This window comes from Equus quagga, chromosome 12 (genome assembly GCF_021613505.1).
Source record: "Equus quagga isolate Etosha38 chromosome 12, UCLA_HA_Equagga_1.0, whole genome shotgun sequence".
In the NCBI taxonomy this organism is placed as follows: domain Eukaryota; kingdom Metazoa; phylum Chordata; class Mammalia; order Perissodactyla; family Equidae; genus Equus; species Equus quagga.
In genome coordinates, this window is record NC_060278.1 from 18,812,835 (window position 1) to 18,839,777 (window position 26,943).

The 26,943-nt window shown below is 38.5% G+C and overlaps 1 protein-coding gene across 1 annotated transcript; it reads left to right on the top strand.

Moving 5' to 3' along the window:
* Nucleotides 1-70: 70 nt before the first annotated feature.
* CDNF (cerebral dopamine neurotrophic factor) lies at nucleotides 71-25,614 on the top strand. The gene is made up of 4 exons (XM_046679475.1): nucleotides 71-292; nucleotides 17,998-18,125; nucleotides 19,191-19,332; nucleotides 24,328-25,614. The coding sequence occupies exons 1-4, from the start codon at nucleotides 178-180 to the stop codon at nucleotides 24,504-24,506; spliced, it is 564 nt and encodes a 187-aa protein (XP_046535431.1). The 5' UTR covers nucleotides 71-177; the 3' UTR covers nucleotides 24,507-25,614.
* Nucleotides 25,615-26,943: the final 1,329 nt, after the last annotated feature.

The window sequence follows — 26,943 nt, forward strand, 5'->3', positions numbered from 1 at the left end:
TTTCGTGAGAGCCAATAGAAACTCGGGATTGAGTTGCGTCATTTGTGCTAGCAACAGCCGGCAGATTTTTTCCAACCACGCGGCTCGCTTTTCTGTGTCCCCGCGCAGCCCCCGGCGACAGCTGCGCGGCTGTCGGTGGACGCAGGTGGGCGAGGTGTTTGGGGCTGCGGGCTCAGCATGTGGTGCACGAACCCAGCCGCGATGGTGGCCTTTTGCGCCGGGCTTTGGGTCTTTAACCCGGTGCCAGCGCGGGGCCAGGAGGCCGGGGGGCGGCCAGGGGCCGACTGTGAAGGTGAGCGGTGTGAGACCTGCTTGCATGGCGGCGGCACCGCGCTGCAGCGCAGCTGTTGTGGGCTTTGGCATCTCCCAGCGCTGGCTATAAATAACATGTCACAGAGGAAACGCAGGCCCTATCCCTAGTTTCCGATCGCCTTCGCCCAAGCCTGGGCAAAAGTTCGAGCCAGGCCCGGGATGTGACTATTAATTTAAACTGCCGCAATCAAAGCTGGGGGGTTTGGATTTGGATTCGATTTTATGCAAACACATCTAGATTCAGACGACTCTGGCGCCAAATTGATTGTGCTGCTCCTAACCGTCGAGACTTGCCTCTCCTTGTGCAGGCGATGTCTTTCAAGTTCGAATTCGTTTGTAACTCCCAAAAGGAAAATAAAACCTGAGAAGTTGTCTGTGATTGAGTTGAGGTAGCTTAAATCAGAGGACATAACTAACATTTATTAGACTTTACAGAGAAAAGTTGCTTTACAAAGGAGTTCGTTAACTCCTTAGAATGAGGAGGAACACAAAAGAGTGTTTGCTTTTCTGTTCACAATCTCAGCTGTGGACTTGCAGTCAGAACACGTGGGTCTAGGTGCCAGCAAGCCCTCCGGCTTTGAGGTCACGCTGGCACCCGGTTCTTGCAAAATCAGCGCGATGATACCTACTTCAAAGGGCTGTTAACAAGATCAAAGAAGATAATTAGCTATGCTAGCCCTTTCCTTGTGGACTACTGTAGCACTTACAATGATGTTTCATTCATTGAAATTAGTTTAAATGTACATCCCTCCCATCCTTCCTTGAGCTTGCGAATCTGTCCTTAACAGGAAATTGTAAGGTTCACAATATATGGTGAATGAAGGGATGAGTATAGATTGTACTGTAACTAAATAAAGTCTTCATAATTGGAGCCCAGTTTTCTATCAGTCCTGCAATAATGAAACTTTTCATCAGAAATGTAAAATATCGATGTGATGTTATTTTTAAACTTTTTGTAGATATATTTATGCAGCTAAGTTAGAATGTTTAAAGATCTCTTATAACTGTGTCCTATACGTTTAAAGCAGAACATGTGAGGCATGAACAATTGGTTTGATTAGTCCTCAGTAATTTAAATTCCTGGAGGGTCTACCTAAAAACATTTCAGAAGTGTCAAAGCGTCTGGATCAATTAAATGTGAAGCTTATGCCATCTTTTCTGAATTTATTACAGCATATGGTGATTATTAACTTGCATGTCTCACTAACCTGGGAGTATATATCCGTTTGTTAGATACAGAAGTTGTAGAATCACAGTGAAGGAAATAGTAGTTTTAGAATAAGAAGAACTGGATTCTAGATCTGGCTCGATTACTGCTTTTGAACCTCAGCATTAGCCACTTACTATCCCCTCAATGTATATGATTAAAATGCTTTATGTGTGTATATATATATATACACACACACACACATATATACATATACATATATATATATATATATATATACACACATACATACGTATTTTAGGGCAAAGTTAAAAAAACTGATAGTCCATGAGCCACCTGGGACCTATTGATCAATTTGATGAATTTTATTAAGGTCACAAAGTATTTTGAAAAACACAAATTAATTGGCTACATTTTAAAAGTGGGAAACTTCATATTAAAGAATTCAAATTTCTGGTTTTTCTTGAAAAACCAAGTGACCTGTCAAGACTAGCCCATACGTCCATGTAGTGGGAATTGGCTGTGGCTGCTCCTTTCGGAAAGGACATGTGTTTTCCAGGTTTTGGTTGTTTTTCCTAGACTCAAATTGCTTTCCCTGTTCATTTTACCTGCCTGACCCCTGTGAATATTTAAGTTTCTGAGTCCTGTTGTATGTCACGGGAGACTTACTGAAAAGAATGTAAATGTTTCTGGATCTGTTTAAAAGGATTGTATTATGAGACTATTTTTTAAAACTTTTTAGTTTGAAATAATTATAGATTTGCTCATGGGACTATTTTTAATAAACAAAAACCCACAACACAAATAAAAAGAGTGTGGTTATCTGGTTATAGCAATAAACACATGCCAGGAACTTTAGATTACAGTTTGTTAGGTGATTTATGGTGAGATTATTCTCTTTGTATTTCCATTCTGATCTTGACTTCTCTGTGGCGTGGGACACTGCTGACTTCTTTCTCTTTCAGAAACTTCCGTCTCTTGATGGCTATGACACTGCTGCTTCTTGCCTTTGCTTCCTGTCTCTGTGCCCACTTGTTCATAGTGTCTTTGTGGGCTTCTAATTCTCTAGCCATGGCTTCAATGTTAGAATTTTCCAGAGTTCTGTCTTCTGCACGCCCTTCTCAGTCTACACAGTCTTCTGTGCAATCAGAATCGACCTGCCTATAGTCTGATTAATCCCAAATGTTTATATCCAATTCACCTCCTTTCTAGAGTCCCAGACCTTGCACCCGATTGACTACTGAACATCCCCACTTAGATATCATATACCTTAAATTCAACAGTCATACACCAAGGTCATCAGCTCCTCCCCTTCTCAATCTCCAAAACCTGTTATGCTTCCAGTGTCAGTATCTACCTGGTCAATTAGACTACACTTCTCTTTTCTCCCTGATCCCCTATGCCCATCAATCATTGTGTCCCTGATTCTACCTTCTTGTTGGCTCTGCTCCTTTCTCCTTCCCCAGCTCCAATGCCTTGTTACAGACTTTCACCATTTTCACCTTCCTTCCTGCCAAAACAGCACCCTTCCTGCCACCTTTCTTCCTCCTCTCTAGTCCCCTGGCAGGGTTATCATGTTACTCCCTTACTTAATATCTTTCAGTGGTCTCCCAATTTCCTCTAGGTATCTGCCTCCCCTTCCTGTAGTGTTCAGTAATTGTTTTGGTCACCTCCATGTGTGCACTCCTTCAAAGTCAAGACTGTTTCTCTCACCACATCATCTCCAGCGGCTACCACAGTGTGGGGCGTATAGTAGGGCACTCAGTTTTGTTGAAGGAATGTATGCATACATGCCGCAATAGGATTTTACGTAACTTTTACTGAGTCAAAAGTATATCTTTAAAAGTACAAGTTAGAATTCCCAACTCTCATTATCTAGGTAATATAATGGCAGAGCAACAGTTGAAGTATAAAATCATATGAAGGTGTATTGTGGGAATAGAGTAAGAGCTGTGAGGCATTTCAGCACTGGGTTTGTTTTATAGATGAGAATTGGAGGTCACTGCGAGACTAATGATAGTTTCTGCTGACTTGTAGCATTGATTATTGTGGCAGGCATCTCCTTTGCACGCTTAGTATATTTTCTAATTAAACTAAGAAAATACACATTGGCAAATGTCTCATTTTTCATATTTTATCAGTAGCACTTAACACAGCTGATCAGTCAGTTGGTCCCTCCTTTTAACGCTTTCTTCACTTGTCATCCTGGACACGGTCACTCACCCTTTGTTCTCACCCTACCTCACTGGCTGCTCCTCTTAGACTTTTTCTGGTTCTTTCTCATATTCCCAAGTTCTAAACAATAAGTTTCACAAGACTGAGACCTGAAACCATGTCTCTTCTCCACCTCTCCTTATTCTCTGGTCCCTTCTCTTAAATACCGTTCGAATGTTGATGACTTACAAATTTATGTATGTAGACCTTACCCCTGAACTCCAGAGTTATGTATCCAGCTGCTTCTCACTGTTTCCAGTTGGATATTGTATTAGTTAGCGTTCTTGAAAGAAGCAGAACCAACAGGAGAGAGAAGGAGAGAGAGATTTATTTTAAGGAATTGCCTCACCTGATTATGGAGACTGAGAAGTCCAAAATTTGCAGTGGGGGCTGGCAGACTGCAGACCTAGGGTAGCTGATGGTGCAGATGAAGTCTGAAGGCAGTCTCCTGACGAATTCCCTCTTGCTTGGGAAGGCCAGTTTTTTTTTCTATTCGGAACTTGAACTAATTGGATGGGGCTTATCCACATCATGGAGGACAATCTTCTTTACCCACAATTCACTTATTTAAATGTCAATCTCATTCAAAAACGCCCTCCAAATAGACACAGAAAATTAATCATCACAGATGTCTAGAAGTATCTCAGACTTCACGTGTCAAGACTGGATTCCTGCTTGTCTCCACACACTTGCTTCTCCTGCGGTCTTCCCAGTTGAGCAAACGGCGACTCCATTCTCCACTTTCTCAGGCCAGAATCCTTAGAGTCATCCTTGACGTCTCTCTCTTTCTCTCTCTCACATGCCGCATCCAATCCATTAGCAAATTCTTTTGGCTCTTCCCTCAAAATGTATCCAGAATCCAACCAATTCTCCTCACCTCAGAGCTACCATGCTGGTCCAAGATGTGCAGCTATTTTAAGACCCTCAGAGCTGGTTTCTCTGTTTCCATACTTTCTCTCCTGCCACCTGTTCTTCAGACAGCCTCCAGAGGTATACTTTAAAAATAACGTCAGAAGACTGCACTCCTTTACGCAAAACCTATAATGGCTTCCCTTCTCAGAGTAAGACCCAAAGTCCTTACCATGGCTTTGGAGCCGTAGATGACCTGCCTATTTGACCTCATTTCCTACTTTCCTCCCTTTTACCCACTCTACTTCCACCACACTGGCCCCCTCACTGTTCTTGGACCCACCAGGGATGTTCCTACACCAAAGCCTTTGCACTATTCTTCCCTCTGCCTGGAGAGTTCTTCCCAAGCGGTCCACTCAAGTTGTTCTCTCACTTCCTTAAGGTCTTTGCTCAGATACCTCTTTATCTGACAGGCTTTGCCTTTATCACCCCATTTAGGAAAATACTATTACCTTGTCACCCTCTATCGCCCCTACTATGTTTATTTTTCTTCATAGCCACAAGATACTTTTATTTCTTCACTAGAATGTAATTCCTGAGGATAAAGACTTTGTTTTCTTCATTGTTGAATCTGAGGAACCTAGAATACTGTCTGGCACTTACTAATTGCTCAATAAATATTCGTTAAAACCATGAATGCCTGGCTATTACATTTGGTGTTCTGTTCCTGTTAATAGCACTAGAAACAAATATAACTTCAAACTCTAAGAGATGACATGACTGGCCCTCCAGCTGAAAACAACTAAAAATACTGGACAAAATAAAAACATAAAAATATTTTTAAGTGTATGTGCGTAAGGCACACCCAGAGGCCCAAACCAAAGTGAAATTGGGAACCAAAAGAGGTGAAAGGAACCCCAAAGCTGGCTTTTGCCTTGAGGGCATTTTCCTCACAGGTGATCTGAGAGCTTAGGTTTTCATGGCTTTGGTAAAATGAAGAGAATGAAGACAAAGTTCAGGGTCTTCCCAAGTTGGGAGTGCAATAGTGGATCCTCCTGTCAATTAATTTTGAGTCCCAAAGAGCTAGACTTTTATTATAAAAGCTGAACTGGAAATAATCAGGACTCTGCTATCATCTTTAGGGACTAAAAGGAATTGTACTATTTGAACTTTTTACTGAGTAAAAGGAAAAACAAAAATGTCTCCACACAACTCATAAACACAATCTAGCTCACATATGGGTTGAGGCCCAAATTTACTCTACCTGGATGATCTGAAACATCTGAAACTGAGAATTTAGTTTAAAGGGGTTTCAAGCAGGGATCAGCAAATGTCAGTCCTCCCTACAAGAATCCACCTTCAATCCAGTCTTCAAAGAATTCCCACAAAGTGCTAAGAAAGAAAGCTCACATTCAGAAAAGTTATAAAGCCACGGGGAAGAAGGGCACCATAAGCAACAGCTAGTTGAGACAAGAGACAGAAGAGGCACACCTGAAAAGGCTTCAGGTATTGGAATTATCAGGCACAGAATATAAAATATGTTTATTATGTTTAAAGAAATACAGGAAAGGATTGAAAATATGAATAAAGAGCAGGAGGCTATTAAAAATGTGTGACCATATTTGGAAAAGAAACAAAATAGAAATTAATGGATTAACAGCATATTAGACAGAGTTGAGAAAAGAATTAGCAAGTTAAAAGATTGAAGAAATATCACTAAGAGATTAAGACATAAAAAAATATGAAAGAAAGGAGCAATGAGGATAAAAAGAAAAATTCCAACATAGGTTAATTGGACTTCCAGAATCAGCAGAGAGAGGGTATGGGGAGAGCAAATGAGATAATAGCTCATTTTTTTGAAACTGATGAAAGTCATCAATCCACAGATTTGCAAGTCCAATATACTCCAAAGAGTATAAATGAAAATATCTGATTAATATCTAATCATATCATAGGAGAATTGCAAAACACAAAGGAAAAAAAGAAAAAATCTTAAACACAGCCAGAAAAAAAAAAAAGACTGATAGCTTTCAAAGGAATGGCAATTAGACAAACAGATGATTCAATAATGAAAGGCAGCAAGTCACACAACTAGTAGGTAGTAAAGCCAGGATTTTGACCCAGAGAGTCTGACTTCAGAGCCCAAGCACTGAGTCACTGCCTATACTGCCTTCTGAGTGTGGTGCTGGAAACTAATTTATTTAAGGCAACGTTAAAAATAAAATTGGAACAATGAAGTAGGATACAAATTATTCAAGAAGTTCTGGCTGTTCTTAAAGTCTTAACTCATTATAACACGTATTACATACCTGGGTAGAAATCTCCCTTAGTCCTGGTAACACCCAATAATCTGGTGTCTTTTTTTTCCTCCAAAATTAAGCTGGACCAGATAGTGGGGACTGACCTCTGTTCTAGAAGGTGTAGATGGAACTATTGAAAATACTGTTCCTATCCCATGGATAGTTTAATAATTCAACAAACCTGATTTTAAACATTTTATCATTATCTTTTTGAAAAAGTTGTAGCTTTTTTTCCTGCAGGTGGCATTGTTATATTTTTCAAATACCATTTTCTCCTTTTGGGTTCTGGCTAATAATTGCTTAATTGAACTATGATTTCACTTAAAAATGTTTAATTCAATTTCATTAATATTGCCAAATATTTTATTGAGCATGTTGGGAGTTTCTGTGATAGTCAAAGATGTTATAAGTTTTTAAAATAAATTAGGAGGTATTTCAAACATACAGAAAAATATTTATATGATATATGCTTAGCATCCAGATTAAATGTTAATATATTTGCTACAATTCTCTCTCTCATAAAATAAAATTAGCTGCCTAAGTCTGATTCTTTTTCTCTTATCTTTCCCCCCCTTTACAGAGGAAATATTTGTTCTGAAGTAAAGGTATACTTCTCATCTATTTTTTGAGAACCTTTACTATAAATGTATGTATCCACAAATAATCTATGCATTTTCTGTGATCTTAGATCTATAGAAATTGTACATTGTACGTATTCATTTGCAACTTTTTCCACTCAACATTATATTTGGGCATTTGTGCATATTGATAACTATAGATGAAGTGCATTCTTTTAAACTCATCTCTAGAATTCCTCATTATGAATGAGATACAGTTTATTTATCTATTCTCCCTTTGAAGGGCAGTTAGGTTTTTTTCCCCACTGCTACGTAATTTTAAACAACGCTGCTCTGAATATTCTCATACGTGTCCCCTTGAGCACAGGTGTGATAATTTCTCTAGATCATAGAACAAGAATTGCTGAGTCATGGGGTACATATATTATCAACTTAACTTTTTTCTATTGGACTTTGTTTTTCTTACGGATATTTAAGAGTTCGTTTATTCAGTCAAAAAATGCATACTTAACACCTAAGCTAGGTGCCTAGCTGGGGACAGAGCAGTGTGGCTGAAGTGGGAGAGACGACAGAAGCTGGGGGCTGAGAGGCAGTGGAGAGTCAGGTCACCCAGGGCTTTGCAGGACATTGTGGGACTTTGGAGCATCCTCTGAGTGATATGGAAAACCACAGGAAGGTTCTGAGCAGATGAAGCAGCATGCTCTGTCTGTCATTTTCAAAGAATCACGCTGGTTCATATTTTAGGAATCTAGTGGATCAGATTTATAGCAATCTTCTGGCCAAGAAATACTGACAATGCAGGACAAAATATAAAGACATAATAAAAGAACCAAAGAGCTGAGAAGATACAAAGTTTACGATGGCAAAATTGAAGGGAAAGAAGCCATCCTGAGAGGCAAACTGAGCTTACAGCCCTTTTGCCCTGAGGATATTTGCCAGTCAGAGTAAAGATGATCTTTGCTGAGGAGGACAGAAGTCAAAGCCCAAGATTTGTTTTAAGTGGGGAGTTTGTCTACTAGGAGACTCTTCCTTGTTAGTCTGGAATTCCCAAAGGGTTACTCCATGAGAGTAAGGTTGAACAAGTGATAAACTTAACCCATCCCTACCCAAGGAGGACTATAAGGAAAACTTCCTTGGCATTGAGCAGGATAGAAGACAGAAATAGCTACATCTCTGAGAGATTATGACCACAAGAAGTCCCTCACTTGGATTTGCAGCTAAAATTCACATCGGGGGGTCCAAAAAACATCAAGCTATCAATTTAGTTTAAAGCACTCCCTGGCTAGTAGCCCCTAGACCTGATAAATACAAACACAAATCTATTACGGAAATAAGGCACCTCCATCTTAGGCCTCAGATAATCTCCACACATATGTTTCAAGAACTATGAGTCTCATGCGGGACAAAATAAGCAAGCACACAAAGAAACAAGGCACCACGGGCAAGAAGCTATAGAAACATCAAAAGCAGAACCATACGAAGGCTTTAGATATTGAAATTATCGGACCGTAAAACAATTATGTTTAGTGCATTTAAAGATACAAAAGACAGGAAATAGGAAACTATGAGAAATGCACTAGCAGATTTGAAAAAGAACTAAAGAGAACTTCTAGAAATAAAAGAAAAACTCAAAATTGAAAACGCAATGAACAGATTTACTAGTAGAATATAGAGAGCCAGTGATGAGATGGGTGAACTAGAGCCTTACTCCTCGTGGTCCTCATACCAGCAGCCTTGGCCTCTCCTGGTAGCTTGTTGGAAATGCAGAATCTTGGGCTCCACTCCAGACCTAAAGATTAGAATCTGAATTTTAATAAATGATTTGTATGCACATTAAAGTTGATCTAGGAGGGGACCAGAGATTCTTTATTTATAACAAACTCCCAGGTGATATTTATGCTGTTGGACCAAGAACCACAATCTGAGTACCAATGAACTAGAAGAAAAGTTAGAAGGATTATATGTAATGCAGCACAGAGCAACAAAAGAATGAAAATAAGGAAGAGAGACTAAGGGACATGGAGAATAGAATGAGACAAGCCAACATATGTTTAACTGGAAGGAAAGAAGAAAGAGAATGACGCAGGAGCAATATTTGAAGAGATACTAGCGGAGAATTTGCCAGAACTGAAGAAAGACACTAATCCACAAATTCAAGAAGTCCAATAATAGATAAAAAGAAACCCACATCTGGGCCAGCCCTGGTGGCCTAGTGGTTAAGTTTGGCACACTTCGCTTTGGCAGCCCAGGTTCAGTTCCCAGGCACGGACCTACACCACTCTGCAGTGGCCATGCTGTGGTGCCGGCTCACATACAAACAGGATACCTTGTTTTACTCTGCTTTGCTTTATTGCACTTCCCAGGTATTGTGGGTTTTTTTCATTTTTTGCTGAGGAAGATTTGCCCTGAGCTAATCTTTCCATGCCAAGCTTTCTCCACTTTATATGTGGGTTGCTGCCACAGCATGACTGACAAGTGGTGTAGGTCTACACCCTGGATCTGAACCTGCGAACCTGGCTGCTGAAGTGGAGCATGCTAAACTTAACCACTACAACACCAGGCCAGCCCCAATACTGCGTTTTTTTATAAGACCCTCCCCACTCTGGCAAAAAGATTATGACTTGCTAAAGATGATGGTTAGCATTTTTTAGCAACAAAGTATTTTTTAATTAAGGTATTTATATTGTTTATTCAGACATAATGCTATTGCACACCTAATAGACTACAGTATAGTGTAAACATAACTTTTTATGTGCTGGGAAACCAAAAAATTCGTGTGACCTGCTTTATTGCGATATTTGCTTTATTGTGATGGTGTGGAATCAAACCTGCAATATCTCCGAGGTAGGCCTGTACTTAAAATTTATAAATTCCAGAACCAGCCCTGATGGCCTAGTGGTTAAAATTTGGTTCTCACTGTTTCAGTGGCCCAGGTTTGGTTCCCCAGGCATGGAACCACACCACCCGTCTGTCAGTTGCCATGCTGTGGTGGTGGCTCACATAGAAGAACTGGAAGGACTTACATTTTGGATATACAACCATGTACTGGGGCTTTGAGGAGGAAAAAAAGAGAGGAAGACTGGCAACAGATGTCAGTGAATCTTTCCTTGCAAAAAATTTAAAAAATAATATAGCCATTGCAACTCATCCCTCTGGCTCCCCAACATAAAAAATAATTTGTAAATTCCAAAGGAATCAGCTAAAATGGTTGAAAGAGAAAGTTTTGAGTTGGGGGGATATGGGGAAGGAAAGGCAAGAGACACTGTTTTTTACAACAAACCTTTTATAACTCATTAACTTTCAACTGGTGGGAGAGGGAGAGAGAAGAAACTTGGAAATCACAAGTATAAAAATTATTTTAGAATTTTTTTTTAAAAAGGAGTGGAGAAATGGGATGGTGTTTGGGGTGGGGAGATGTGGGGTTGAGAGAGGTTTTCCTTGTTCTGAAGAAGTGAGAAGTAACAGCATGTTGCAAGCTAATAGGAATGAAACAGGAGAGAGAGCGAGAGGTCAGAAGCACAGGAGCTAGAGTTGATAGGATCTCCTTAGCAAGTGGAAGGGTTGTCACAGTTCATTCATAGAATTAAGGGAGAATATGTAGGTACAGGTGTGGTAGGTGCGGTGGCAAAGCAGGCGAGGGTCCTCTCCTGGTGCTTCTTCTTTTCCCTCAGAGAATGAGGAAGCAAGATCATCAGGTGGGGAGAGGATGGGGTGGAGGTGCTAGACTAAGTCTGAGGAGAGAGCAGCTGTGCAATAGCCATTTTGGGAGTGGAATATAGTGTGAGTGAGGTCAACGTAGTAGGATTGTTGGGCAGCCTTGATGGCTCACTTGAAATTAGCGGTCATAAATTTAAAGTGAGAACAGTGAGCATGACTGTGCTATTTCCTCCAGCCAAGTTTAGGGAGCATAGGTATAAAGTGGATGGACCGTTGGTTTTAACCAGGATTAGGGTTTTGCTGGGTCAGTACAACAAAGAAGAGAGATGCAAGGGAGATGAATGTGTATGCACAGGACTGATTATATTATTGAACCACAAAATCTAAGCTGGGTAAAGAAGCATGGTGAAAAGGTGGAAGAATTAATGGATTGTATGACCTGGTGGTGTCAGAGAATTGTTGGCACTGGGACCTTAGAGGACATGAGCTGGACAGATGAGGTGATGGACAGATGATGGGATGTTTCAATGGAGATTATGGAGAGGTTAAAGTCATTGTTAATGACTGCACCTAAGGGTTATGACTATAGCGATTTTTCATGTATTCTGGATATTAATCCTTTGTCAGTTATATAAGTTGTAAATATCTTCCTCTAGTCTGTGGCTTTTCTTTTCTTTTGTTTATGATTTGTTTTGCACCACAAAATGTTTAATTTTGATGTACGCAAATGCATGATCTGTGTCTTGGTATCTTAAGAACTTCTCTATCCTGATATAACAAAGATAATTTCCTATATTTTCTTCTAAAAGTTTTATAGTGATGCTCTTCCCATATGTCGTTATTCACCTGGGATTCATGTTTGTGTGTAGTGTTAGGTAGACGTCTAAGTTTACCTTTTTCTGTTGTAAGTTGTCCTAGTACCATTTATTGACTAGTCCATTTTTCCTTCACTAATTTTTAGCGTCACTTCTGTCCTATACCAAGCTCCTTTAGATGTGGTTTTGTTTCTAGACTCACTGTGTTGTTCTATTGCTCTTTTGCCTAGTTCTGTGCTGGACCTACAGTGTTTTATTTATTTATTTTTTTAAAGATTTTATCTTTTTCTCCCCAAAGCCCCCCGGTACATAGTTGTATATTCTTCGTTGTGGGTCCTTCTAGTTGTGGCATGTGGGACGCTGCCCCAGCGTGGTTTGACGAGCAGTGCCATGTCCGCGCCCAGGATTCGAACCAACGAAACACTGGGCGGCCTGCAGCGGAACTCGCGGACTTAACCACTCGGCCACGGGGCCAGCCCCAAGACCTACAGTGTTTTAAATGCTGTAGCTTTAGAAGTAAGTCTCCATACTGTTAAGGTCCACTCCCCAAACTCCTTTTTCTTCTTCAAATATTTCTTGGCTTTCATTTGCTCTTGTTTTTTTAATACGTATTTTTGGATCAGCTTGTCAAATCTATAAAATCCTATTGGGATTTTGATTGGAACAACTTTGAATTTATAGATCTACTTAAAAATAAGCGTCCATAATATTGAACATGGCATCTCTTCCCATTTCTTAGGTCTACTTTCAGGTCTTTTGATAAGGTTTTGTAAGCGTTTCCTTCAAAGTCTTGATATATATATCATTAAATTTATTCCTATTTACCTAGAATTTTTGTCACTATTGTAAATCATATCTTATTTTAAATTTTCAGTTTCTCATTGTTTATTCCTATATTAATCTTATATTCAGCAATTTTGCATAATACTCTCATTATTAAAAATGTACTTCTGACTCTTGGAATTTCTACATAGACAATCATATAATCTGCAAGTCATGGCAATTTTGCTTTTCCCTTTCTAATAGATGTCTTTTGCACTAGCTGAAACAGTGTCCAGTGTCAAATACAAGAGGTGATAAAGGACAGCTTTATTGTTAACTAGGACATTTGCTATAGGGTTTGGTAGATATCCTTTATCAAGTTAATGAAGTTCCCTTCCATCTCTAGTTTGCTAATTATCTGTACATGTATTTTTGCTTTAATCCTGGACAGAAATTAGATTTTATCAAATACTTATACATCTATTGAGATGATCATATAATAAATTACATTAATAGATTTTCTAATTTTAAACCATCTTGGCAACTAACGAGATTCTTACTCGGTTATGATTTTTTTTTTTTAAAAAGATTTTATTTTTTCCTTTTTCTCCCCAAAGCCCCCCGGTACACAGTTGTGTATTCTTCGTTGTGGGTTCCTCTAGTTGTGGCATGTGAGACGCTGCCCCAGCGTGGCTCGATGAGCAGCGCCATGTCCGCACCCAGGATTCGAACTAACGAAACACTGGGCCGCCTGCAGTGGAGCGCGTGAACTTAACCACTCGGCCACGGGGCCAGCCCCTCGGTTATGATTTTTTCAATGGGCATTTTGTTTTCAAAAGTGAAGTTGACCGATAATTTTTGTCTCCTGTTGTCCTTGCCTGTTTTTGATATCAAGGTTTGATCGATCTCATTAAAAGCTGGGGAGATTTCTTTGCTTTTGTTTTCTCTCCTGTTTTTTTTTTTTCTCTGTGACAGTTTATTTAGGATAGTTTTGGTAACTTGGCCCTTTTCTCTCCAGTAGATTTTTAAATACTGATTCAATTTTTTAAATGATTTTTAGGACTGTTCAGGTTTTTGTTTTTGTTTGGATCCATTTTTGTTTGTTATACTATTCTAGGATGTTGTTCATGTTATCTATTTTCTAATTTACTGAAATAAAATTTTTTATGGTGTTTTCTTATGATTTCTAAAGTGTCTATGCTCTCTGTAATGTCTTCCTTTTTATTAAGAATGTTCTATAATTTACATTTTTTACCAAAACGTCATGTCTACACACAAATTTAAAATGTACATTTTTTTGGGGGGGTGTATGTTGAAAAATGTTAGACCCCTCCTCATTCCTCTCTATTTAGTGCCTCCCAAATATTTTAGCTGTTTCATCTGAAACCTATTTTTATTAACCTAAATAAATTGCTTAAAATGCTTGTTCTCAATTTTCCAGTTTTTGATATCTATTACCTTCCTACTATGGAAAATAAAGTTTTAGATCTATTATATCCACTCACATACATCTCCCCCATTTCACATATGTTTATATCACCATTTTGGGTAAATATCTATTTTATGGTTTACATTGTTGTGCCCATGTAAATACTACTCACTGCTGGGTTATCTAGTGCACCAAGACTTCATCTTTCATGGACATCTTTCTCCCCTTGAATTAATTCTGACCTCAATACTTTCTTTGATTAATGTTTGTTCTAATCATTAATACATCGCCACATTTTTTTTTTCTTTGACAACTGAAAATCATCTCTGAACACATTAACTATGTCAGGTATTCTATTCGTTTCATTTTCTTCTTGGTGACATAGTTCCTGGGACTCTGCTCCTGCTTTAATCTGGACAGGCTTCTCTTCAGCTGCTCCATTGCTGTCATCCTTGGGCTCCCTCCCCTGCCATCCTGGGAATTTCCTTTACCTCCTTCCTGTGTTTTAGCCTTTGTTTCCTGGAATCCATGCCAGCCCTTCATTGGTTCATTCCTCTATTTTGGTGAAGACTAGGGTCCTGAAAAACAGTTGATAAGAGTAAAATTTTGAGATCTTGAATGTTGAAAATATCTTTATTTACCTGTACTTTTTAACTAACAGCTTGATTGTCTTATAGAATTCTAGATTGAAAATGTTTTTTCTGTCAGAATTTTGATGACATTGTCCCATTTTCTTCTACCTTCCAGTGTTAAGAAATCTAATGATATTCTACTTTGTAATTGTTTAATAATAACAATATTAGTACTGTTTTTTTGCTTTCTGCAGAATTGTAGAATCTTTTCTTTTTCACAAGTGTTCTAAAGATTCTTGATTTTTGTGCTTTGGTATTGATATTTTTCAACTATTGGAGGTCTAGCAATCCAAATATTCATGTTTCCAGTAATGGGGATATTTCCTGTATTGTTTCTTTGAAAATTTGCTCTCCTATTATATCTGTCTGGAACTCATATTATTTAGGTATTTGGCTTCCTGAATTTCTTAAATTTTATTACCCATTTTCCACCTCTTTGATTTTTGGCTTACTTTCTGAGGATTTCTTTTTTCAACCTTATCTCCTAAATAAATCCTGTGTTGAGTTTTTTCTTTAATTTTAGCTATCATTTTTAATTATTGAGAATTCTTACTTGTTCTTTGGTTGACTGTATATTATTTGATTTATCACTTGACAATTCTTTAACTTATCACTTTTTTCTTGCTAGGTACTTGTCTATTTTTACCAGCTATTGGTTTTATTGATCTTTATTTTTTCTAATTAATTAATTTCTTTTGTTTTATTATTTAATATCTTCTACATTCTTTTGGTTTATATAGTTATACTTTTTGAAACTTCTTGAGTTGAATGCTCGCTCATTAATTTCCCATTTTTTTCTTTTGAAAGGTATGCATTTGATGTTATGAATTGCCTTCTATGTACTGCCTTAGCTGCATTCCTTAAGTTTTATATATAATACTTTGATTGGAATTAAGTATTAAAAGTTGCACATTTCCATTACTACATTTTCTTTGACCCATGGATTAGTTGGAAGTGTGTATTTGAAAGTTTCCAGGCATCTGGGGAGCAGACACTGGGTGGATCATTATTATTTGCGTTACTAGTTTCTAATTATGTTCAGAGAATTTGGTCTGTTTCATACAGGGTTTTTGGTACTTCTTGAGATTTGCATTTTGGCTTAATATATGGAAAATTTAAGGAAATATTCCATATTTTCTTGAAAAGAATGAGAATTCTCTAATTTAGAGGAGAAGGGTTCCATATATGTTTTAGGTCAAGCTTGTGAATAGTCTTGTTCAAATCTTTAATGCCCTTATTAACTTTTGGTCGATTTGATCAAATAATGGATGAAAGGGTGTTAAATCACCCTTGTTGTGAATTTGTCGATTTCTTCCTATAATTCAATTAGAGTTTTCTATATTATTAGGCTTTGTCATTGGCTGTATACTAGTTCATTTTTTTTTTTTTTTTGTATTTCTGGTAAATAGTCCATTTTATGATCAGTAGTGACTTTTGTTATCCCCAAGAATGCTTTATATAACTAAACCAGATTTTGGTTAGCATTTTCCTGGCATATCTTTTCATTTTTAAATTTCTTAATTTTGTTGTTGCTGTTTGCTTTTTCAACCCCTTTCTGTAGTCTCACACTTTTTATGTAATGCCTATAAGTAGCATGTAGTTTTTTTGATAGTTATGTTAAAAATATAAGCTCAAGTTTAATATATTTATGTATATTATGATTAATGATATATTTGGATTTATTTCTCCCACTTAATTTTGTCAGTTTATAGAAAATCTTATTGTGCTGTTTCTTTCTCTTTTTTTCCCTTTCCTGCCTTCGAGTAGACTGACAATGTTTTAAAAATCCCTCTCATGCCCTACACCAATATTGACCTAGCAGCAATCTATTTATATTTTTTAGTTATTACCCTTACGTTTTTAACATGCTTAACTGGCTAAAAATTAATATGACAACTGTAATGTTTCCCTACCTTCCTCTACGATGATGAAGGATCTTGGGAAGCTGAACTTGAATTCTCCTTTATTTCCCATCTTATGTTTTAGGATTGTCTTTATTTTCTTATGTTTATACTCCTACATGTTCATCATTATTGTTTATATAGTTTATTTGTATTTAGATTTTTCTCCCATGTGCCATTTTCTTTTCTCACCATCATTTCTTATAACCTGATCCTCCTTTCTGGATTTTGTCCCCTTCTTCCTGAAGTGCATCCTTCAGTAATTCTCCTATAGTGCTTGGTATATAGAAAGTAATCAACAAATCCTTATTCATTGAATAAATTAATTTAATCAAATGAGCATAGTTTAAATTACTTTAGGTATCTAGTTTGTGTATTCGAGTGACTTGTAGATCTTGCCTCATTTATCAGACAGGTAGACAAGACACCTGATTTTTGGAGCACTGGGGCCAGAGCACATTACCTGGGTTTAGTTAATACCATGAATCAAGAGGAAGGATAGAGAGAACCAAGGGCCTGAGCACCCTCCTCTCTTCCCTGCTATGTTTCCGTAGAGGTCTCTTTCTAATATCAGGGCTGTTGTTTTCAAGCATAAGCCTCTCTGCTTGCGAGGGCTAGACACTTGCCCAATTGGGAAAGCAATGTGGGAAGGCAGGCTCCTCCTACTGCAGAGTAATCTAATGGATGAGAGTGTGGGCCCAGAGTCAGACCACCTGGGATCTAGTTCTCTCATTACCACTCACTGGGCACATCAATTGGCCTCTCTTTGACTAAGTTTCTTCATCCGTAAAATGAGGGTAGGAATGTATCTGTGTTGTAGCTCCGTTGTGAGTATTGAATGAGTTAATAAAGATAAAGAGCTTAGAACAGTGCCAGCACCTGTAAGCACCCAACAGATGTGAGCTACGTTTGTTGTTATTGCATGTGCCTCTCTTGAGCTCCATCTCTCCCCTTGCTCTGGACCCCGGAATTGAATATGATTGTTCAAATTGGGATTTCATTTCAGGTTCATGGTGATGGAACATATAGACACAGGCAGACTACCAAGAGGCCTCATTCAAGATACATATTCAGATTTTACTCTGTGCTTTAAGCTGTCCCAAGCATCATATCCCATAGAAAGCCATATTTTCTTTTAGGGTTAGCCAAATTTCGTAGGAAAGTTCTCATTTTAGGTGGAACTTAGTTCCAAAGATTGATTGATTCAATAAGCTCATATTATTCAAGGCCCCAATGGCCTGAAACCATTCTTGCTTATTATTTGAATCCGTTGTCACAATTTGTTGAATCATACTTACTTTTTTATTTGGTGAGTGGAACATATAAGCGGGTGTGGAGGTGGTTATATTGTACATAAATACATTTTTTTGCTCCTTCTAGTATGTAAGGAATTCTTGAACCGATTTTATAACTCCTTAATAACCAGAGGAGTCAGCTTTTCTCTGGACACCATAGAAAAAGAATTGATCGACTTTTGCTTGGATGTCAAAGGAAAAGAACACCGCCTGGTATGGTCAATTTTCACCTTTCATTTTTCCCTTGTGCTTGAAGAAAACTGCTAATAGTTTCATTTCTCATCTTGGACTTAACGTTCTCCTGTTTAGATGCCTGCCTCAAGCATGTTCATTGTAGACAGCAAGCAGAAATTAAGCTTTCAGTGAAATGTGGTCATGTGCATTTTCATCTAGAATGTATCTGGTTTCATTTTGCTTTCTGAATAAACTACAGGCTGCCAATTCCATGTTTTCCTAAATGAAATTATACAATTGAATTCCTAATGAGAATTTACGGTCTGAGTTAAGAGTGGTAGACTTTTCGTTTCTTACCAAAACAGTCAAGCCTATCGAAACATTTCATATCATTATTTATACATAACTAAGGAAGTATCTGTATTTTGTGGTAACAGTGTTTCATGGGTAAACGTAGATGACTTGTTTCAATATACTGTTTTACATCACTAAAGACAATTTTAGGCCAATTCATGTTGCCTAAAATTGTCCTGTTCAATTTGCTGGTTAAATTTGCATTGTTGACTGTCCACCACTGACACATTGTGGAACTCTTGGCATTTATTTGTGCCATTAAGTTTTATATTTTTAATCGTAAAATGTTAGGTCAGGTAGCTTAAAAGGCAGTATAGTGTGATGGAAAAGGGCAAGGATTCTAGAAGCAAATGCTAGATTTTTGAATTCAATCTCTTTTACTTGCTACTGGGGTGACCTCCAGTTGGCTTGGGTATAAAATGGGGATGATGATAGCGCTTACTTCATAGGATTGTTGTGAGAAATAAGTTCATAAATTTAAAACCCTGAGACCAGTGCCTGGCACAGAGAAAGACTTAGCAAATGTTGGCTCTTCTGATTAGTCTTGGAGCATCATGTAGATTGTAGAGCACTTCTAATTAGGATGATCATGGGAATGGAGTCATTTGTTTCCTGGTGTCTTAGTCAGCAGGGGTTAAAATTGAATAGCTGGGCCACAAAAACTAGGTTAACCTCTTTCTTGCTTCTTGAAACTACATAACTTGCTTTTTTCAGTGTCTGGGACACTAAATTTTCTCCATTCTCCTTCAGTGCTATTATCTAGGAGCAACAAAAGATGCAGCCACCAAGATCCTAAGCGAGGTCATACGCCCAATGAGTGTGCATATGCCTGCAGTGAAAATTTGTGAGAAGCTGAAGAAGATGGACAGCCAGATCTGTGAGCTGAAATATGGTATAATGGAGTCCAGTGTTTTCCCCCCAAATGTCCAAAGTATCGCCTATTCGATAAACATAGGCCGTGTTTCTAAAAAGTCAGTTTTAGAAGGAAAGGAATTCTCCATTTGCAAACAAGTTGCTGGGCTGCTGAATGGTGAGTGCCATTGGAGCTTCTTTTGGGGAAGAGAAATGAATACTGGCACAACCAGCATTAGGTAAAACTGTCAACCCAAATAGCAAAATTCAAACTCTTAAATTACCAAGGCAATGTTGACCATGTACGTCAAGGAAAGATTCAAAATATCAAGTGAGCAGCTGCTCATAACGATTTGGCTTTTGGTAACCTCTTAAGACAAAAGATTCAAAGGTGGTGTAAGGACTTTGAAGTTTTAAATGTGACCATATCTTTCTTCCTAGATTTGTCTGTCATTCTGCCAGTTTTAAATGTTAGGAAATAGGTTATTCACATCAAATCAGGTTTTCCCTGATAAAATAGCTGTATCAAGGGTGCCCAAAATAAAAAAGCAAGGAAAGGAAGGGGATGTCCTATTTTAAAATATTATCTTTGGCCTGTAAATTTCACATACATAGAGCTATTCTTACACTGAGAATTTGCATCTGGGCCGGCCTTTGGGATAGATTGATTAGGTATGATACAAGGCTGGGGGATGCCTCCCTAAGCCCATCCTTAGCACCTGAAATTCTACCAGAAAAGACCCATTTCTTGCTCACTTGCTTGCTTGCTTTCCTGTTTTTTTGAGGAACACTTACCCTGAGCTAACATCAGCTGCCAATCCTCCTCTTTTTGCTCAGGAAGATTGGCCCTGAGCTAACATCTGTGCCCATGTTCCTCTGCTTTATATATCGGACACCTGCCACAGCATGGCTTGATGAGCGGTGCTAGGTGCGCACCCAGGATTCCAACTGGTAAACCCTGGGCTGCTGAAGCAAAGTGCGTGCAAACTTAACCGGTATGCCACTGGGCTGGCTCTAGACCCATTTCTTTTGCTTAAGCCATTATTTTATGTTACATACCCAGTGTAGTACTGTAAACTACCTAAGTAATTAGCACCCAACTCTGAATTATTTTAGTCTGATTTTCCAACATAGCTGTGTAGTATGCCGATGCACTATAGCCATATAGCTGGCTTTAAATAAATTTAAAGCTGGAAGATACCAAAGACAACCGGTTTCCCAATTTGCCAAGGGCGGGCCCTAACTTCCAGGCTAGTGATTATGGGGCACGCATCTCTTTTGTTGGTTTCCCAGGAATGAAGTAGAGGCAGGAACCACCGACTCCGTAAAAACAATATTCACAAAAGGGACAAACCTGTGCTGATTCTTTCATCGAACAAATTTATTTTGAGTAACATCTACTATGTGCCAAGGGTCTTACTGGGCTCCTTGAATAACAGAAAAATTAATCAGATATTATTGAGAAAAAATGATCACTTACTAATGTTTTGGCAATGCTGGCCACTAGAGGCCCTTGGGGAGCCATGAGCTAGGTTGGTGTCGACCTTTTCCTTGCAGTTTTAAGGTATCATAGAAATTTTCCCCCTTTTAAAATTAATGGCAGGTGCCAAGTTCTCTGGAAAAACTCAAAGAAACTATCGACACTTGCAAGAAAGTATTTTTCTCCTTCAACGGTTTATCTTGAATAGAACACTACTTCTAACTTCTTCTTCCCAGCTTGTTGTTGGCAGGAAAGTTGAGACTGAACAGGGGCCTACGAGCTGTGGGATATTAATAATCTGGGCTATAAAAGCGTCTGCTTTTAAAGGGAGCCTGTCAAGTAAGCCATGAAATTAACCAACAAGATAAGTGTAGGTCGGATTATGTTTTCAATTAGGAAGTTGTCATTTGGTTTTTGACCTGAAAGTTCTTGCTTGCTCTGTTTTTAAAAGAACAGAGATCACTATAAAAAGGTAAGGGTCTCTGGAGCACAGAGTGCAGCTGACGCTCGAAATAAAAAAAAGGCTTTAAAATTCAACTTTTATTTATTTATTTCCAGCTTTATTGAGATACAATTGACATAGAACATTGCGTAAGTTTAAGGTGTACAATGTGTTGATTTGATACACTTATATATTGCAAAATAATTATCACCATGGCAGTAGCTAACACCTCCATCATCACATCATTACCATTTCTTTTTTGTGATGAGAACATTTAAGATTTACTCTCTCAGCAACTTTCAAACATATAATACAATATTATTAACCATAATCATCATGCTGTATATTAGATGCCCAGAACCTATTCATCTGACAACTGGAAGTTTGTACCCTTTTGCCAACATCTCCCATTTCTCCCACCCCCTTGTCCCTGGCAACTGCCATTCTACTCTTTGTTTCCATGAGTTCAGTTTTTTTGATTCTATGTATAAGTGATATCATACAGTATTTGTCTTGCTCTGTCTGACTTATTCCACTTAGCTTAATGCCCTCAAGAGTCTATCCATATTGTTGCAAATGGCAGGATTTTCTTCTTTCTCATGGCTGAATAAAATATTCCATTGCGTATATATACCACATCTTCTTTATCCATTCAATTGTTGGTGGACACTTAGGTTATTTCCATATCCTTGCTATTGTGAATCGTCCTGCAATGAACATGGGAGTGCAGCTACCTCTTCAATATCCTGTTTTCCTTTCCTTTGGATATATACCAAGAAGTGGGATTGCTGGATCACGTGGTAATTCTACTTTTAATTTTTTAAGGAACTTCCAAACTGTTTTCCATAGTGGCTGTACCAATTTGCATTGGTACAAGGGTTACCTTTTCTCCACATCATCTTCAACACTTGTCTCTTGTGTTTTTGATGAAAGCCATTCTAACAAGTGTGAGATAATATCTCATTGTGGTTTGATTTATATTTCCCTGATAACTGGTGATGTTGGGCACCTTTTCATGTACCTGTTGGCCATTTGTATGTCTTCTTTGGAGAAATGTCTATTCACTTCCTGTGCCCATTTTTTAATTAGATTGTTTGGATGTTTTTTGCTATTGAATTGTATGAGGTCTTTATATAGTTTAGACATTAGTCCCTTATCAGATATATTATTTGCAAATATTTTCTCCCATTCATTTTGTCCATGGTTTCTTTTGCTGTACAGGAGCTTTTTAGTTTGATGTAGTCCCACTTGTTAATTTTTGTTTTGTTACTTGTACTTTTGATGTCGTAGCCAAAAATTCGCTGTTGAGACCAACGTTAAGGATCTTTTTTCCTGTATTTTATTCTGGGATTTTTTTTAGGCCTTACATTTAACTCTTTAATCCATTTCAAGTGAATTTTTGTCAGTAGTATAAGATAGGGGTCCAGTTTCCTTCTTCTGCATGTGGTTATCCGGTTTTCCAAACACTCTTTATTGAAGATACTATTCTTTCCCCGTTGAGTATTCTTGACTCCTTTGTCCGATATTAGTTGTCCACATATGCAAGGTTTATTTTTGGGTTCTCTATTCTGTTCCATTGGTCTGTGTGTTTGTTTTTATGACAGTACCATGCTGTTTTGATTAGTATAGTTTTGTAATATAGTCTGAAATCAGGAAGTGTGATGCCTCCAGCTTTGTTCTTCTTTCTTAGGATTGCTTTGGCTGTGAGGGGTCTTTTGTGGCTCCATACAAATTGAGATTTTCTGCTTTTGTAAAAAATGCCATTGAAATTTTGATAGGGATTGCATTGAATCTGTAGATGGCTTTGGGTAGTATGGACATTTCAATAATATTAATTCTTCTGATGCATGAACATGGGATATCTTTCCCCTTGTGTCCTCTTCAATTTCTTTCATCAAAGTCTTATAGTTTTTAGTGTATAGATCTTTCACCTCCTTGGTTAAATTTATTCCTAGGTGTAAAATCCACTTTTGAATTAGAGTATGCTTATTGCAAATTCTTGATAAGTCACTTGACAATGATGTTAGGTTGTTAAAAGGTTTGAAATGCTGCATTCCATTATGCAGGGAAAAAAAGGGAAAGGACTCTGCATGAGAAGTCCTAGGCTGCCACTAATTGTTTAATAAGTAAACTTAAATGTTGTCTCCATGTTCAAACAGACACCTGGTCTTGAGGAAGGAGAAGGAGACTTTCCTTTGAAAGAGCAAAATTGCCCCTTTCTGATAGGGAAATTGCCCCTTTCTGATAGGGAAATTGCAATCATGAGTGTATTATAGATGAGCTTAATTTTTCTTCTATTTTTGGGCTTGGCAATAGAGAAGTAGCTGAGTTCTTGACATTCTCTGCAGATAATCTGTAAACAGGAAAAGAGTAGCTTTGTTAGAGGAGTTAGATGTTGGTGATGGGTATTGCTGGCAGCGATGTTAGGAGCCAGATTGCCTGGCACCAAAGCCCCAGCATTAGAGAAGTTGGTGTCCCCCAAAAGACTGTAAACAAATCCTCTGATAATACAGTAATCCCAGCAGGGGGGATCAGGTGAGTTTAAGCAGAGATCCGAAACAATTGAGGATCAGTGAGAATGCTCCTAATCTTATTCACGTTTGAGTTTCTTTAAATTTGTGTTTAAAAACCCAATAGTGCTTTGTAATATGTATGCTCATCTGTTTCACTGCAGACATATCTTTGTATAAAAAGTGAACCATAACTTTCTAGTTAATTACTATCTATGGTTTTCAGTTGGTCACACACAAGGCCCTTCCAAGGAATTGCCTTTTATCACTTTCCTTCTTTTCGCCTTATCAGCAGCAATGAGGAAGCAGTGCTGTTCATTTTAGCCCTGGAGTGGTAGCAAACACTGCAAAGCTACAGAGGCCCCTGTTCTGAAGCAAGTCTAATTCCGCGGAGAGAAATCTGATAGAACGTGAATTCTCCCAATAGCTTTGTATGTCCCACATTTCCCTTAGGTATGTCTTGGTTTTCATAGAAATTGGAACTATTCCCCACTTCGGATCATAGGGCAATCAGCACCGAGATAACTAACACCATTTGCCTTTCTACATTTTCATACTTGTTTTCGTTTTTTAAAAACTGTGCTTTCCCTTTTTGTCATTTAGAAAAGAAACTGGACTTGGCCTCAGTGGACTTGTCGAAGATGAGAGTAGCGGAGCTGAAACAGATACTGAACAGCTGGGGAGAAGAATGCAGGGCCTGCGCAGAAAAATCCGACTACGTGAATCTGATCAAAGAACTGGCACCCAAGTATGCAGCGATGCACCCCAAAACAGAACTCTGACCCTTGGAGGCCAGTGCACCATTGATTGTAATGTGAGACAAAATGACCCTCTAGGATGTGGACGTGTTGGTTAAGAGTAACCAGGAGTTGCGCTGTGTATGGTCACATACTTTTTGTTTTCATGCTACACCTCAGCATTGGCTACTTGGGTTTATAAGTAAAACTGTTAATATTAGTGGTATCTCACATTTAGGGTACCAAAACCTAAAAGTGCCTTTCTCATAATTTTCTTGTAAGAACTGTGTGAATTATCATTGCCTATCTCCTAAAACTGGGAAAAAATGAACCACTGAAAACTTGTTGGAGTAAATGGATCCTAAGAAGGAAGAGAGCGCTCGGAGGCCCTTTCCGTGCACTAATTTTTAATTAAATATATTGGATTAGGACAAAAGAAACAACGTTTACCTTCTCGAACTCCAAACTTGAACCCAAAATAAGAATCTGGCATAATCAAAAGTTTTTTAATTAGTAAACTTTGTATTTTTAAGTGCAGATCACTCTATGCTCTAGCCGTCTTTTGGTGTCAGAAATGGAAAGACAGGAGGCACCATATGAAATTAGTGTTTCCTGTATGAAGAAAACCTATTTAAAATCTGTATAAAACTACTTAAAGAAAATAGATCACTAATCCACATAAGTATAGCCAATGTCTTAGCAAACTGTATCAACACTTACACAGTTAACTGAACCCAACTCAATGTCTTGACCCTCCTTCCTATCCTAGCAGTCAAGCTGTTGATAGAAGATTAAAGCGTGTTAGGAGCACCTGCAGGCAACGTGCGCTGTATAGTTCTTAATGTTATTTTATCAGCTTTAAATTGTAAAATCACTTTTGACTCATTTTCTGGCCACATGAGAATAAGAAACCCACTGCAGAAGTGGCTGCCTATGCATGGCCGGTGGAGGTGGGGAACCATAGCAGAGCAGTTTGAGAGAACTTTCTGGGGTGATGGGAATGCCCTATATCTTGATTGGGGTGGCAGTTATGTGGGTGAATATGATCATCACACTCATCCAGTAGTATAATTAAGATCTGGGCATTTTCTTGTATGTAAATTGTATCTAAAAAACTGCTGTAGAAAGATTATTTGAAAATTAACTAAAATGAATTGATTCAAAACATCTTGCGTGTTTAAAGAATGGCGCTTACCAACTGGGAGTCCTTTTGGGGAGTGGAGGAGAAATTTTCCAGACTGAGAGTATACATGGCAAGCATAATTTCCACTTTTTTTTTTTTTGAGGAAGATTAGCTTTGAGCTAACATCAGTGCCCATCTTCCTCTACTTTATATGTGGGACGCCTACCACAGCATGGCTTGCCAAGCAGTGCCATGTCTGCACCCAGGATCTGAGCTGGCGAACGCCAGGCTGCCGAAGTGGAACATGCGCACTTAACCACTGCACCACCAGGCTGTCCCCCTAATTTTCACTTTTAAATGCTGTACAGGTAAACGAATTTTCCATTGGGCGGTTGGGATGTAACAGAACTTGTCAGAGAATTAGCAGTTAGTAACCTAAAAATGAGAATTAAAAAGCTTTGTTGTAATGAGCAGCCAAAAGGGTGATTGTTTCCGGATTTTGGTAGCTTGATCATTATGTGCAAAGCACTCTATTTGGAATTATATCCTTAAAAGCCCAAAGTTAGGTTTTTTACTGTTTATAATCTTCATGTTTGTTTTCCTTTAGTGCATTTTTGAACCTATTAAGAAACTCATTTAAAAATAGTATGTTTGATGTCTGATCTCAGAATCAGGTCATATGTCTCAGGGTTATTTTTTCAGACTATAAATCTAGCTAGTAGGAACACTGCCCAGCAGAACATTCAAATCGATCATGTTTAGTGTGGATTTTTCAAAGGGCATTTGCTCTAAGTCAGTGCTACTTAAAACTTCTCAAACTGTGCGTACAAATCACCTGGGGATCTTGTTAAAATGTGGGTGCTGATCCAGTAGGTCTGGGTGGGGCCTGAGATTCTGCGTTTCTAACAAGCCCATGCTGCTCTTCCAGGGACCACACTTGAAGTAGTGAGGGCCTGGCTCATCCTTCAATTGATGTATTTTTTCCTTTTGCCAGTCTCAGTCAGCTAGGTTTTTGATAGAGCTGAATGCAACAATAACAACCACCAAAAACTCCCAGTAAATACTCAAGAGTTGATTCTCTCGTGTGAAAGAAGTCCAGAGGTAGCCAATCCAGAATAAATATGGCAGTTCCACAACGTTATTAGGGACTCCGCTCTGATCTTATTGCTTTACTTCCTAGTGGTGGGTTCCATTCTTAACTCATGGTCCAAGTTGACTGCTGGAACAGCTTGCTCCAGAAGGGAGCAGGCACGGAAAGACCCGCCCCTAAGCTGAGCCAGCTTCTTTAGGACAGCCTTCTCCTTCACCTTGCTCTCCCCTTCTCCCCGCACCCCCGAACTCTGCCTCTCCATTCCCGTA

Bases quoted from the DNA above. Each gene is read 5' to 3' on its own strand.
- CDNF (XM_046679475.1), top strand. From the start codon at position 178: ATGTGGTGCACGAACCCAGCCGCGATGGTGGCCTTTTGCGCCGGGCTT. The intron at 293-17,997 runs GTGAGCGGTGTG...TGCTCCTTCTAG, and splicing joins GCCAGGGGCCGACTGTGAAG to TATGTAAGGAATTCTTGAAC. The intron at 19,333-24,327 runs GTATAATGGAGT...TTTGTCATTTAG, and splicing joins GATCTGTGAGCTGAAATATG to AAAAGAAACTGGACTTGGCC.